This window comes from Aquarana catesbeiana, linkage group LG12, assembly GCF_042186555.1.
Source record: "Aquarana catesbeiana isolate 2022-GZ linkage group LG12, ASM4218655v1, whole genome shotgun sequence".
Taxonomy (NCBI): domain Eukaryota; kingdom Metazoa; phylum Chordata; class Amphibia; order Anura; family Ranidae; genus Aquarana; species Aquarana catesbeiana.
The window spans coordinates 204,487,426-204,503,570 of record NC_133335.1 but is presented as its reverse complement, the minus strand read 5'-3'; the positions used below and the strand labels follow the sequence as shown (position 1 = coordinate 204,503,570).

General features: G+C 45.6%; 1 protein-coding gene across 2 annotated transcripts in view; it reads right to left on the bottom strand.

Annotated features, from left to right (window-relative positions):
* KIAA1755 (KIAA1755 ortholog) overlaps nt 1-16,145 on the bottom strand; it is a 178,025-nt gene that overhangs the window by 25,804 nt on the left and 136,076 nt on the right. For both annotated transcript variants that reach the window (XM_073606536.1, XM_073606535.1), the window contains exon 17: nt 2,046-2,216. In XM_073606536.1, the coding sequence (XP_073462637.1) occupies nt 2,046-2,216 (171 nt within the window). The remainder of the gene's footprint in view (nt 1-2,045; nt 2,217-16,145) is intronic.

Genomic DNA, 16,145 nt, shown 5'->3' with positions numbered 1-16,145 from the left:
CCTGCCTGATTGCAAACAAATTGAAAGTGTTTAGGTTGGACCTCATATTATATGGTTTTGGTAGAATTGTATAACACTTTAACCACTTGCCGTCCGCCCACCGTCTGACGGCCACTTGACGGCGGCAGTATGGCTCCCCTGCGCAAATCACCGTAGCTGTATGGCGGGCACTTTAAGAGGTATACGGGGCACGCGCACCTGGCCCGTCACTAAGGAGCCCATGCACGTGCCTGGCGGCCGCGATGTCCACCGGGCACCCGTGATCGCTCCTGACAGAGCCAGAAAGGGGATCTGTGTGAGTAAACACACAAATCCCCATTCTGTCAGGGGAGAGGAGACAGATCGTGTGTTCCTAGTATATAGGAACAGCGATCAGTCTCCTCCCCCAGTCAGTCCCACCCCCCACATTTAGAACACACACTTAGGTGAACATATTTAACCCCTTGGTAGCCCCCTAGTGTTAACCCCTTCCCTGTCAGTGACATTTACACAGTAATCAGTGGCTATTTTTAGCACTGACCGCTGTGTAAATGTCAATGGTCCTAAAAAAGTGTCAAAAGTGTCCGATCTGTCCGCCACAATGTCGCAGTCCCGATAAAAATCGCAGAATAAAAAAAAATGCCATAAATCTATCCCCTATTTTGTAGAGGCTATAACTTTTGCTCAAACGGATAAATATACGCTTATTGCAATTTTTTTTTACCAAAAATGTAGAAGAGTATATATTGGCCTAAACTGATGAACTGATGAAGAAATTGGGTTTTTTTTTGTTTTTTTTTTTATTTGGGATATTTATTATAGCAAAAAGTAAAAAATATTGTGTTTTTTTCAAAATTATCGCTCTTTTTTTGTTTATATCGTAAAAAATAAAAACCGAAAAGGTGATCAAATACCACCAAAAGAAAGCTCTATTTGTGGGAAAAAAAGGACATAGATTTTGTTTGGGTACAACGTCGCACGACCGCACAATTGTCAGTTAAAGTGAAGCAGTGCCGTATCGCCAAAAAATGGCCTGGTCAGCAAAGGGGGAAAATTCTTCTGGGACTGAAGTGGTTAACAAAGATGCCCCATGTGTCAGTTATTCACAAGAATATCTTCTATTGATCACTATGTCATAGCTTATTTGACATAAGGGCTAGGTTCACACAATAAGGCTAGGTTCAGAAAAGCAAAGCTCTAAAAAGTGATCCACCACAGAGGAGGCGATAAGGGTTGGTGCGAAAAGTAGCGGCAGGAATTAGAGATATTTGCTGCGCCTCTCAGCCGCTTGCTCAAGCTCTCAGTTCGGCCCCTTTCATACTGGGGTGGGGGCGGCGTCAGCGGTAAAGCGCCGCTAATGTTAGCGGCGCTTTACAATCAGTATTCGGCCGCTAGCAGGGCGGTTTTACCCCCCGCTAGCGGCCGAGAAAGGGTGAAAAACCACCACAAAGCACCTCTGCAGAGGCTCTTTGCCGGCAGTATAGCCGCGCTGTCCCACTGATTTCAATGGGCAGGAGCGTTGAAGGATACACTGCTCCTTCACCGCTCCAAAGATGTTGCTAGCAGGACTTTTTTACCCATCCTGCTAGCGCACCGCTCGAGTGTGAATGCCCTCAGGGCTTTCCCACTGGAGAGACAGCAGCGATTGTTTCGGGTCGGTCTGCAGGCACTATTTTTAGCGCAATAGCGCCTGCAAGCCACCTCAGTGTGAAAGGGGCCTTCCTGCTGAACCAGCCGAATTTTGATCAATCTAGGCAGACTGGTCGTACCGAAGTCAGTCTATCAATCGACTTCAGTACAACCAGCCTGTTTGTTTTGTTGTGCGATCACAGCTGGCGGCTATAGCCGCCAGCAGTGATCATTGTATTCTGACGGCTGGAAACCTCCTGCTGTGAGAATAGAATAGCAGTGCGGGAGGAATTCCCCCATCAACAATGGCTGTGATAATGGGGGAATTAAACAATTTTCTTTCCTTAAACCTGAAGGTGAAGGAAAGAAAATCACATAATGTATGGCCTGCCTTAGAGAATGCTCTTATCAATAGCTAGAAGAAACCATTGGATTACCTTAAAGGACTGTTTGTACACATAGATTTCCTTTCCCGAGGCGTTTTTTTTTGTTTTACTGAACAGAATCAGGTCTTCAAAGAGGAACACCCTCCTCAGGCACTTTCTCTTCCTGTAGGAGATCACAAACTCCCCTTGGCATAGCAGTCGGCCTTGTTCCTTCAGGTTAACCTATAAAAATAGAAGTGAGCGGAACAAAAAAAAACCACAAGGGCATTAAAAAGGGGATAAATATAGTGAAACCGGGTTAAAAAAGTATGTCAGTGTCTTTCATCTGCTCTACTTTACAAAGATAAAAAAAGATAATCTCTGAAATAAAAACCTTTTACAATGATCTTTTCATCGGTCCTGAGCATGACACATGAGCATTAAAGTAAACCTAGAAATACCATTTCTGGCCTTCTGAAATTGCTAGTTGCCTGGCTGTTATTTTGATCCTCTGGTCTAATACTTCTATGTCATTGACCCCCCAAAAAAAGTAAGCAGACCAGGGAAGTCAGAGAAAAGATGAAAGTTCTTAATTGTTCACTTGTTCTGACTTGTTATTGACTCAAGCCTTAGTGGTGTGACTAAAACTCAGGACCCTGCATTCACTATATTTGGTCTCCCACAGTATACAGAACATGGGAATGCAATTATTTTAGTAAATATAAACTGTTAATTTGCTTTTCTCGTCAGCAGTATAAAGCAGTCTTGTCACTTCTATCAGCATCCAGCAAACCAAAGGTTAAAACTTGTAGGAGTTTTCATTCTACCCAAAGGCCCCTTTCACACTGGGGCGGGGGCGGTGTCAGCGGTAAAGCGCCATTCATTTTAGCGGCGCTTTACCGTCGTATTTGCAGGGGTATTCGGCCACTAGCGGGGCGCTTTTAACCCCCGCTAGTGGCCGAAAAGGGTTAAAACCACCCACAGCAGCGCTTTGGCGGCGGGATAACCGCGCTGCCTCATTTATTTCAATGGGCAGGAGCGGTGGAGGAGCAGTGTATACACATCACTCCTTCACTGCTCCAAAGATGCTGCTAGCAGGACTTTTTTTTACCGTCCTGCCAGCGCACCGCTCCACTGTGAAAGCCCTCATGCATGTGTATGTATCTACATATACGCATACCCCACTTTTAAGTACACAATGGGGTTTATTTACTAAACCTGGAAAGTGCAAAATCAGGCTCACTTCTGCATAGAAACCAATGAGCTTCTAACCCCAGCTTGTTTAATTAAGCTTTGGTAATAAAACCTGGAAACTCATTGGTTTCTATGCAGAAGTGAGCCTGATTTTGCACTTTCCAGCTTTAGTAAATAAACCCCATTGCGTACTTAAAAGTGGGGTATGCGTATATGACTCTGGCACATTGATCTCCCTGCTGGCACAGTGAAAGAGAAAAGGATAAACACTTCTTATATGGCAGAGCCGGTAAGAGGGAGATCTTTCCCATGTTCCTGTTGCTACACAGAACGATAACACTAATGCGCACGGGGAGATTAGGGTGTGCCTGGGCACACCCGGCACACCCTGTGCGCACGCCTATGGGCCCTGAGCTGATCACATGCACTCTCCCAAGAAAAAAAAAAACCTCTCTAGCAATACACACCAAACTGAACATATGCAGAGTGACTCCAAATGCACTGTCTTATCAGGCGATGGATTGAGGACAGTGGAAGAATAGGGGGATCAGAGAAGACAGGATCAAACAGCCTTTTTACACAAAGCAGAGTATTAACCCCTCAGGTTCCACAGTGAGAATAACAAACCTGATTTACTGCATATACAGACTGATTTTACTGTTGCGGGTTTAGTAACACTTTAAAGCCATTGGGTCAGATTGACAGCCAGGAATCTAGCATTTTCTGAGAGGTCAGTAAAAGGGCTGAGTGGAGTAATTTGACTTGTCAAGCTGCTTAGGTGAAATCTGCATAACAAAAATAAAATCTTCTTTTTTCTATATTTAGAGGTCCAGCACGCAGGTGTCTGGGGCTAGAAAACTCGAAATTCGAGGATATTTCCCTGCCTGGGAGCCACAGAAGTTAACAGCTGAGTACAGCTATCCATAGGAATCAATGGCTCTATGCAGCTTTACATAAGTATATGCTGTTTTTTGGGTAAACAAGCGTACGCATACGGATGTACGACTCTGGATTTAAGCTATATGTATGCATGTGTGTGCTTATGCAAGTATCAGCATAAAGCTGTATACAGCCATTGAGTTCTATGGGTGGTTGTAGGTCCATATGCATGTTCTTTTTTTATACAAGTACTAGCGTATACCTGCAAACAGACATTGATTTTTTTTATGGGTTGCTGTAGGCCCCAGGAGTGGGGAAATATGCCCAAATGTTACATTGCATGGTCCCAGGCACCCATGTTCATGGAAAGGGTTTGGGTGCTTAGGTATATTAGGGTAGTTTAGTTTATTTAATTTAACGAACATTTTTTTTTAATGATCATTAATTGCATGCTGATGTTTTTTTATTTTTGAGATTTGTTAGAAATCCACTAATTAGGAGGTCTAGGTTTATCTTAATTGCTTGCCTTAAGTCATACTGTGCTAATTATCTGTAAATCCTAATGGCTTATTAAAGCTGAATTCCAGCTAGACAGCAAAATCAATGCAGATATGTATCCTATAAAGAGAACCTGCCACCACTTAGCACGTTCTAAGTTTAAATTACAATTCAATACTGTACTTTTTTGGACAAAAAATTAGTAAAAATTGGAATGGAATCTAATGCCCCGTACACACAGTCGGAATTTCCGACAGAAAAAGTCCGATGGGAGCCTTTCATCATATATTCAGACCATGTGTATGCCCCATCAGACTTTTTACGTCCAAAATTCAGACGGACTTAGATAGAGAACGTGTTCTATATTTTTCCGACAGAACAAATTCCTATCAGGAAAACCGCTCGTCTGTATGCTGTTCCGACGTACAAAAAATGACGCATGCTCTGAAGCAAGTACGAAACGTCGGACGTGTTGTCCCGTCGTACGTGTTGCACATCACCGCGTTCTTGACGGTCGGAATTTGGTGCGACCGTGTGTATGCAAGACAGCTTAAGTGGAATTCCATCGAAAAAGCCTTCAGAGTTTATTTCGATGGCAAAACCAGTCGTGTGTACAGGGCATGACACATCCGGGAATGTCTGTTTCCAAGGTTCATTGCCCCTCGTTTCTGCTCCCTCTCCTTCTAGCTTCTTCTGCAGTGACTCCCAGGACAATTGCATAAAAGCTCAGATGAACGGCCTAAGGCACTGCATGGGAACCTGGAGATGTATGGCAACCAGGGCGGATCAAGGGATAGGCAGAAAAGACGGCCACCTTAGGCACCTTTGCAGGAGGACCAGACGAATGTCCCTGAACTGGATCAGGAGGACTCAAAAGAGATCTGGGACAGGCCATTCAAACAATTCTTCTCCATTAGGGACTGCCTAATTCAATGTAAAATTGCACACCTTGCTTATTTTACACCACACAGGCTCCATAAGCTTAGCCCAGCGAACTCTTCCTCCTGCTGGTGGTGCGATCACTCCGTGGGGGACTTTTCACATATCTACTGTCCAGCTATCACTCAATATTGGCATAATGTTGTGAATGTTGCCTGCTAGGCTTAGTGGAAGGTCCTTACTATTGGGAACGGACACTCCTCATCCTCCTACTGTTTTATGCTAGAAAAACTATTATGTTACATTGGAAAAAGCCCTCTCTTGCCTCTAATAATTTTTGGAAGCACCTTGTGAACTCCACTCTTACCTTTCTACCAAGCCACTTACAGTAACAGAAGTTTTTTTTTTTAATCCGTGGTGGTGCTTAAAACCAAAAACAGAAAAACCATTAAGCGAACAAAAAACGTGCATGTGAAACACACACACTAAACAGTGCACTTAAGGGTGTGCTTTGTCCACCCCTCAAAGGGGTAGGACCTCTCCCTGATTCCCTGGGGTGCGAGGCTCCTGACAGGGACATAGGGTTCGACATGGTCTGTCTGACCAGAAGGTTTGGCAGACCCCTCTCTTCATGGCCAGCTGAAGCCGACCACCAAGTACTAGGTCGAGGGGCTTTCCCGAAGAGAGAACCCCCAGGGTCAGAGGAGGGAGGAGCTTGAGGGCCACACATCCACCCCCTGGACTTCAGGGCAAGCCCGAGGACTAACACCCCCAATCCTAGTGAGAAAAAAACACACGCAAAAGTGAAAGTGACAAAACAGTGGAGGAAAAATAAATAAGTAAATAAGTGGCCGTGCAATGTGCACTGGCCGGGCTCTGAGGCCTGGTAACAAAAATTGCCCCGGATTTAGCCCTAAAATCGCAGTACAGAAAAAAGTATTTAGTGTTTGTGCCGGTTCACCACTAGGGCAACCACTCCCAGGGGGCAAAGACACCGCAAAAACTCTCTGCCTTTCCAGCCCATGGCCAGACAAGGTAGATCCATTCAATTCAGGAGGAACTGGGTCCATCCAGTTTTCCTGGGGGAATTACTCCCGTGTCCCAACAGCCTGTGGGAGCCCCAGTTTCTGTTCCAGCCGGTACTAGCCTTCAGAGCCCCCATCACTCCAGCAGTGGTACTATACAGCCAATCATCCCCATCATAAGGCGGGAAAAATGTCATAGCACCCCTACTGGACACTGATAAGAACAGATACTACAATTGATCTTAGCCAGAAGGCCAGGAAATAATACACTTATGCCGCGTACAGACGATCGGAATTTCCGACAACCAAACCGTGGATTTATTTGCGACGAATGTTGGCTTAAACTTGTCTTGCACACACACGGTCACACAAATGTTGTCGGAAATTCCAAACATCAAGAACGCAGTGACTTACAACACGTACAAGGGGAAAAAGGAAAAGGAAGTTCAATAGCTAGTGCGGCTCTTCTGCTTGATTCCGAGCATGCGTGGAATTCTGTGCGTCAGAATTGTGTACACATGATCGGAATTTACGACAACGGATTTTGTTGTCGGAAAATTTGAAAACCAGCTCTCGAATTTTGTTGGTCGGAAATTCCGACAAAAAATGTCCAATGGAGCCTACACACGGTTGGAATTTCCGACAACAAGCTCACATCGAACATTTGTTGTCGGAAATTCCACTCATGTGTACGCGGCATTACAGTAACAGAAGCAGTGGCGGCTGATGCTAAAATTTTTGGGGGGCGGCAAACAACCCCCCAGGTCATCCTTCCAGGGTCACAGTGCCGTGGCTTCCCTGATTTCTCCTCCCGGCTAACCCAGTCTTCTTTAGATCCGCCTCCTGTCCCGATTGGCTGGGAGAAGAAGCCGGAAACCGATAGCGTATATTGATTCGCTAGTGTCACAAGAAGTTGTCCAAAAAAATTCACCAAGGTATGGGCAGGCTAGCTTGAAAACCCCTCTACGGCTACAGCCCCTAAAGTTCAATGACAACTTTAGTCGTGGTTGAGTTAAAACTTGATACAACTTCACAATCCAAATGCTCCTGCAGACTATTCCTCCAGCCCGAGGTCAGTATTACGGTACAGACCATCACTTATGGAGCTGGAGGATGTAAACTGGTACATCCTCCAGCTCCATAAGTGATGGTCTGTACCGTGATTACGAGTGCAGTGACCTCACCACACTTGTGCTGTCCCTCTGCTGCAGTGGCTGATGGGATTTGTAGTCTCTCCATTCACAGACATCAGATGGCTGTACATGCACAGGTATACTAACTTTAAATTAATGGCATTTAAACCCCGGACCCTGCATTCACTATATCTGGTCTCCTACAGTACACAGAACATGAAAATGCAATAGTTTTAGTAAATCTAAACTACTAAATACATTTTCTCATCAGCAGTATATAGCAGTCTTGTGACTTCCATCAGTACCTGGTTAAGCCTGTAGGAGGAGTTTTCATACTGCACTGAGCTGTCCTATCAGGATCAAGGACCCCTGACCCTCTGTCTGAACAGTGCTAATTGGCCCTGTGCTGATCACTAGGGATGAGCCGAACACCCCCCTGTTCGGTTCGCACCAGAACATGCGAACAGGAAAAAAATTCGTTCGAACACGCGAACACCGTTAAAGTCTATGGGACACGAACATGAATAATCAAAAGTGCTAATTTTAAAGGCTAATATGCAAGTTATTGTCAATAAAAGTGTTTGGGGACCTGGGTCCTGCCCCAGGGGACATGGATCAATGCAAAAAAAAGTTTTAAAAACGGCCGTTTTTTCAGGAGCAGTGATTTTAATAATGCTTAAAGTCAAACAATAAAAGTGTAATATCCCTTTAAATTTCATACCTGGGGGGTGTCTATAGTATGCCTGTAAAGGGGCGCATGTTTCCCGTGTTTAGAACAGTCTGACAGCAAAATGACATTTTGAAGGAAAAAACTCATTTAAAACTACCGCGGCTATTGCATTGCCGACAATACACATAGAAGTTCATTGATAAAAACGGCATGGGAATTCCCCACAGGGCAACCCCGAACCAAAATTAAAAAAAAAAAATGATGTGGGAGTCCCCCTAAATTCCATACAAGGCCCTTCAGGTCTGGTATGGATATTAAGGGGAACCCCAGCCAAAATTTAAAAAAAAAATTGACGTGGGGTTCCCCCTAAATTCCATACCAGACCCTTCAGGTCTGGTATGGATTTTAAGGGGAACCCCGCGCCAAAAAAAAAAAAAAAAAAAAAACGGCGTGGGGTCCCCCTAAAAATCCATACCAGACCCTTATCCGAGCACGCAACCTGGCAGGCCGCAGGAAAAGAGGGGGGGACGAGAGTGCGGCCCCCCCCCCCTCCTGAACCGTACCAGGCCACATGCCCTCAACATTGGGAGGGTGCTTTGGGGTAGCCCCCCAAAGCACCTTGTCCCCATGTTGATGAAGACAAGGGCCTCATCCCCACAACCGTGGCCGGTGGTTGTGGGGGTCTGCGGGCGGGGGGCTTATCGGAATCTGGAAGCCCCCTTTACCAAGGGGACCCCCAGATCCCGGCCCCCCCCCCTGTGTGAAATGGTAAGGGGTTACTTACCCCTACCATTTCACTAAAAAACTGTCAAAAATGTTAAAAATGACAAGAGACAGTTTTTGACAATTCCTTTATTTAAATGCTTCTTCTTTCTTCCTTCATCTTCTTCTTCTTCTGGTTCTTCTGGCTCTTCTGGTTCTTCCTCCGGCGTTCTCGTCCAGCATCTCCTCCGCGGCGTCTTCTATCTTCTTCTCCTCGGGCCGCTCCGCACCCATGGCATGAGGGGGGAGGCTCCCGCTCTTCTCTTCATCTTCATCTTCTTCTTCATCTTCTTCTTCATCTTCTTCTTCTTCTTCTCTTCTTCATCTCTTCTTCCTTCTTCATTTCTTCTGCGGGCCGCTCCGCATCCATGCATGGAGGGAGGCTCCCGCTGTGTGACGGCGTCTCTTCGTCTGACGGTTCTTAAATAACGGGGGGCGGGGCCATCCGGTGACCCCGCCCCCCTCTGACGCACGGTGAATTGACGGGACTTCCCTGTGACGTCACGGGGAATGCCACAGGGAAGTCCCGTCATGTCCCGTGCGTCAGAGGGGGGCGGGGTCACCGGGTGGCCCCGCCCCCCGTTATTTAAGAACCGTCAGACGAAGAGACGCCGTCACACAGCGGGAGCCTCCCTCCATGCATGGATGCGGAGCGGCCCGCAGAAGAAATGAAGAAGGAAGAAGAGATGAAGAAGAGAAGAAGAAGAAGAAGATGAAGATGAAGAAGAAGATGAAGAGAAGAGCGGGAGCCTCCCCCCTCATGCCATGGGTGCGGAGCGGCCCGAGGAGAAGAAGATAGAAGACGCCGCGGAGGAGATGCTGGACGAGAACGCCGGAGGAAGAACCAGAAGAGCCAGAAGAACCAGAAGAAGAAGAAGATGAAGGAAGAAAGAAGAAGCATTTAAATAAAGGAATTGTCAAAAACTGTCTCTTGTCATTTTTAACATTTTTGACAGTTTTTTAGTGAAATGGTAGGGGTAAGTAACCCCTTACCATTTCACACAGGGGGGGGGCCGGGATCTGGGGGTCCCCTTGGTAAAGGGGGCTTCCAGATTCCGATAAGCCCCCCGCCCGCAGACCCCCACAACCACCGGCCACGGTTGTGGGGATGAGGCCCTTGTCTTCATCAACATGGGGACAAGGTGCTTTGGGGGGCTACCCCAAAGCACCCTCCCAATGTTGAGGGCATGTGGCCTGGTACGGTTCAGGAGGGGGGGGGGGCCGCACTCTCGTCCCCCCCTCTTTTCCTGCGGCCTGCCAGGTTGCGTGCTCGGATAAGGGTCTGGTATGGATTTTTAGGGGGACCCCACGCCGTTTTTTTTTTTTTTTTTTGGCGCGGGGTTCCCCTTAAAATCCATACCAGACCTGAAGGGTCTGGTATGGAATTTAGGGGGAACCCCACGTCAATTTTTTTTTTAAATTTTGGCTGGGGTTCCCCTTAATATCCATACCAGACCCGAAGGGCCTTGTATGGAATTTAGGGGGACCCCCACATCATTTTTTTTTTTTTTTATTTTGGTTCGGGGTTGCCCTGTGGGGAATTCCCATGCCGTTTTTATCAATGAACTTCTATGTGTATTGTCGGCAATGCAATAGCCGCGGGTAGTTTTAAATGAGTTTTTTCCTTCCAAATGTCATTTTGCTGTCAGACTGTTCTAAACACAGGAAACATGCGCCCCTTTACAGGCACACTATAGACACCCCCCAGGTACGAAATTTAAAGGGATATTACACTTTTATTGTTTGACTTTAAGCATTAATAAAATCACTGCTCCTGAAAAAACGTCCGTTTTTAAAACTTTTTTTTGCATTGATCCATGTCCTCTGGGGCAGGACCCGGGTCCCCAAACACTTTTTATGACAATAACTTGCATATAAGCCTTTAAAATTAGCACTTTTGATTTCTCCCATAGACTTTTAAAGGGTGTTCCGCGGCATTCGAATTTGCCGCGAACACCCCAAATTGTTCGCTGTTCGGCGAACTTGCGAACAGCCAATGTTCGAGTAGAACATGAGTTCGACTCGAACTCGAAGCTCATCCCTACTGATCACATGCACTCTCCGAAGAAAAAAAAAACTCTCTAAAAATACACACCAAACTGAGCATGTGCAGCCTGACTCCAGTAACTCTGTCTTATCTGGACCTGTTCTAGAGAGAGTAGAAGAAGAGGAGGATCTGTGCATACAGGATCAAACACCTTTTTTACACAATGCAGGGGATTAACCCCTTAGGTTCCACAGTGAGTATAACAAGCATGCTTTACTGCATATACAGACTGATTTTACTGTTGTGGGTTTAGTAACACTTTAAGCCAGCCATATAATATACAATTTTCTTTAGATTCACCTTTACCTATGTAGTTCTAGGGTCTGCCTGATTGCAAACAAATTGAAATTGTTTAGTTTGGACCTCATATTATATGGTTTTGGTAGAATTGTATAATGTACGGCCAGCCTAGGCAGAAGCCTGCTGGGATTCAGGTAAGTTTGAGGGGGGTATAGGTTTAGGGTTGGGGGGCTGGGGAATGGCCCCATGTTACTTACTAAATATGGGTGTAACATGAAACATGTTGTGAAAGGTGGAATTAGCCTTTAACGCTGCGAACATGCTTACAGTAAGGCCCCATTCACACCTAAGCTTGGCGTTTTCAGGCAGAAAATCACGCAATTTTACCGCGGTTCTGCTGCGTTTTTTACCACGATTTTGCTGTGTTTTTTACCGCGATTTGCCGCGATTTTGTGCAGGGCAAAAGGTCACCTATGCAAAAAGCAGAAAAACGGGTCCAGAACTTGTTTGAGCTTCAGGCGTAGGGCTTCAGGCGTTTTGGAGTGGAGATGTGAACCATCTCCATGGAGAATAATTGTTTTTGTCCCCTCCAGCGTTTTGTAGCTTCAGGCTTCAAGCTACAAAACGCTCAGGTGTGAATGGAGCCTAATGCCGCGTACACACGGTCAGACTTTACGGCAGACTTTGCCCGGCGGACTTTTCGACGTACTTTACGACGGACTTTCTGAATGAACGGACTTGCCTACACACAATCCACCAGTCTGTCAAATTCGTACGTGATGACGCACGACCGGACTAAAATTAGGAAGTTCATAGCCAGTAGCCAATAGCTGCCCTAGCGTGGCTTTTTGTCCGTCGAACTAGCATACAGACGAGCGGACTTTTCGACCGGACTCGAGTTCGACGGATAGATTTAAAACATGTTTCAAATCTAAGTCCGTCCAACTTATGAGCAAACAAAGTCCGCTGGAGCCCACACACGATCGAATTGTCCGACGAAATCCCGTCCGCCGGGCAAAGTCTGCCGTAAAGTCCGCTCGTGTGTACGCGGCATTAGAGGGAGCAGAGTGGGTGCAATGATGACTAATTAGCAAGCTGCTGTCCTTTCATTGTCCAATCAGCAGGCTGAAGGGGTTGTGCCCTGAAATGAGATGAACTGCTTAACTGCAGTGAAGGTCCAGGGCTTGGCTGTCTGGCATAAGTGTATAAAACTCGACCAAAGGGAATTACATTTTTTTTCTGAGACGGTTCCCATGTACATTTTTCCACTATGTATTCAGCTGTTTGCCTGGAATTCAGCTTTTAGTTTTTAAATATTAATACATTCTCAAGCCAGAAACCTGCACTTGGAGATCATTTCCCAGGGCACAGGGCCGGTCTGGCGGTATGTTACGCGCGCAGAGGTCACTTCACGCTACGTCTTTTCAACCGGCGAAGATGCTGATGTTGGGATTCGATGACAGGTGACATGAAAGCGGTGACAGGAAATACATCCAGGACAGGTGTCCTATTCTTGCAGCATGTGGTTGTGCTTGTCGGGGGACAGGATAATCTCAGAGCTGTTTGTAATAACATCACTAGCCTGGTTACCCCCTGTTGACCCCTGTTGTTCCGCTCTCCTCGCCTGGGATTTGTCCATATTGTAAATGATGCTCTTCTCCAGCAGCTTCTAGATAATTCTGTACTCTGTCTCTGTCCCCATGTGATATCTTCGCTGTGCCCCAGTCCATTCCTGCGTGTATGTGATTAATCTCACTCCTCCTCTTGTCTCCCTCTGCTGCGTTCCGAGCAGTTACTCTTGCTGCTCAATATGTCTCGCTCTCCCTTATGTCCCCTCACGCGCATTGGTAATCCACTTTACCTCTAATAGCCATAAATGCTTTGACGCTGCTGATATTACATCTTCCTCGCTACATTTCACTGGGAATTTAAAACCTGTCTGTCACCTATCTGCTTCCATCTTTCAAGGGATGGAAGGAGCAGATCCTATGTAACCTTCTACTCAAAGATGTCAATTATCTATTGAGACAATCAGGCTTATCTAACCACGTAAGGACTGCCCCACGCAGATATACTGCAGCAGAGCGGCCCTCCTGCGCGGAAATCATGTACAGGTACGCGATTTCGTGAACAGGGTCTTGGGCATGCGTGCGCCACCAGCGACCCGCTCCCACTGTGATTGGACACAGCAAGAGCCTATCAGCGTTTCTGGCGATGTCTGCCTGGGACTGGAGAGCAGTGGTGGTGCGTCCATAAAGGCGAACGGCACCGCCCCCTCTCTCCTGCCACCCCCTCTATCACCAATACATAGATTCATGCATTGCATGAATCCATCTATGGCCGCTGCTGCCACCCCATATTCAGGAGCCCGGCTCCTTTTTGGGTGCAGGGCGCCTGAATTACAGCGGCGGGGGCGTGGTTTTGAAGCACCTGATTAGAGCCATAGGCTCTAATAGGCGTCAAAAAAGTGACCTACGAGCGCCATGCTGGGCGTTTGCAGGTCACTCAGCTGTGTTAGAAAAGTGAATATTTGCTTTCTTAACACTAAACCGCCTCTCTGTCAATCAGGTGCTTGGATCTGTTACCCGTCACCTAATTGGCTGAAACGACAGGCGCTGTGATTGGACGCCAGGCATCCAATCATAGCAGAGGACGGGAGAAGACATCGAGGAGCTGTCCCACCGAGACAGGTGAGTGCAGACGGCGGGCCGATGGGCGGCACACTGGCAGCATTTGATATGGCACAGTGGCGGCAATTGATGGGCACAGTGACGGCAATTGATGGGCACAGTGGCTGCATTTTATGGGGCACAGTGGCTGCATTTTATGGGGCACAGTGGCGGCAATTGTTGGGCACAGTGGCTGTGTTTGATGGCACAGTGGCGGCAATTGATGGGCATGGTGGCTGCGTTTGATGGCACAGTGGCTGCATTTGATGGGCACAGTGGCTGCTTTTGATGGGAAACAGTGTCTGTGTTTGATGGCACAGAGGCTGCGATTGATGGGCACAGTGGCTACGATTGATGGTACAGTGAGGCTGCAATTGATGGGGTTTTTTTCAGAACTTTTCAGTTTGTTTGCGCCCCCCCAAAAAATTTTGAACACCAGCCGTCACTGCTGGAGAGGTAGAACGGGTGGTCTGCCTATGTAATCAAAGCAGACCGCTGTACTGTGAGAGAGGAAGATGGAGATTTCTGTCTACCTCCAGGTACAGCATTTCCCCCCCCCCCCCAACAGTTAGAAAGCACCCCCTAGGGACACACTTGACCCTTTGATCACCCCCGATGTTAACCCCTTCCCTGACAGTGTTATTAGTATGTCTGCCCCCATGTTGTAAAGCACTGCGCAAACTGTTGGCGCTATATAAATCCTGTTTATTAATAATAATAATAGTACAGTAGCAGTGTATATTTTTTAGCACTGATCACTGTATTAGTGTCACTGGTCCTCAAAAAGTATCAGAAGTGTCAGTTAGGTGTCTGATTTGTTTGGTGAGACACTCACGCCTTGGAATTAAATTAACCTGTATATATGGGCCGCTGCTGTAGAAAATTATCCCCACAAGGTAGGGTGAATGAATGAAAGTGAATTAAACAGTGCTTGCTCCTCCTAGTTATTATTATTTTCTAATAATTAATAACCTAGGAATTAAGGGTATGACCTGATACTAAATATTAAAGAAGTGGATACTTATACCAACTAAATAGTTGTGTACCAATAGATTAAATTGAATAATAAGGTGACAATATTACATCATATATTAGATTAGATATGGTGGTATAGTGCAAATAGTCTTTTTCTTTGTGCCAAAGAAAATTGAGTACTGTCCGTGATACTTTTTTTATTTGCACTAACATACAATTTTTCAGGGCAAGCTTTCGGGGTATGTCCCCTTCTTCAAGGTCCAAGCAGTACTGCTTGGACCTTGAAGAAGGGGACATACCCCGAAAGCTTGCCCTGAAAAATTGTATGTTAGTGCAAATAAAAAAAGTATCACGGACAGTACTCAATTTTCTCTGTCACAATTGCACTAATACGGCTACAATCAAATCAAGTATGAATCTTTGTGCCAAAAATGCTATAGTGCTCCAAGCCCCAATACTGTGGTGATCCACCTCTTGGGAATTGGACGCCCTTTAATTCCCAGGTTATTAATTATTAGAACATAATAATAACTAGGAGGAGCAAGTGCTGTTTCATTTACTTTCATAGGTGTCCGATTTGGCCGCCGCAATGTCGCAGTCCCGCTAAAAAGTGCTGATCGCCGCTATTGCTAGTAAAAAAAATTAAAAATAAATAAAGATTCTATAAAAATATCCCCTAGTTTGTAGATGCTATAATTTTTGTGCAAACTAATCAATATATGCTTATTGGGATTTTTTTTTCACCAAAAATATGTAGCAGAATACGTATTGGCCTAAACTGATGAATAAATTTGATTTTTAATTTTTTTTTAATATGTTTTATAGCATAAAGTAAAAAATATTGTTTTTTTTTTTTTTTTCAAAATTGTCATTCTTTTTTTGTTTATAGCGCAAAAAATAAAAACGGCAGAGGTGATCAAATACCACCAAAAGAAAGCTCTATTTTTGGGGGAAAAAAGGACATCAATATTATTTGGGTACATCATTGCACGATTGCGGAATTGTCAGTGAAATTATCACAGTGCTGTATCGCAAAAAATGGCCTGGTCATGAAGGGGGTAAACCTTCTGGGGTTGAAGTGGTTAAATATTTATTTGTGAAATAAAGATCTAATACAGAGAATTTAAAAATGACATAGAACCTCAGCTTATAAATGTGTAAGTACTTTCATTTAAAAAGCTGAAGAACAATTGTCAACTCT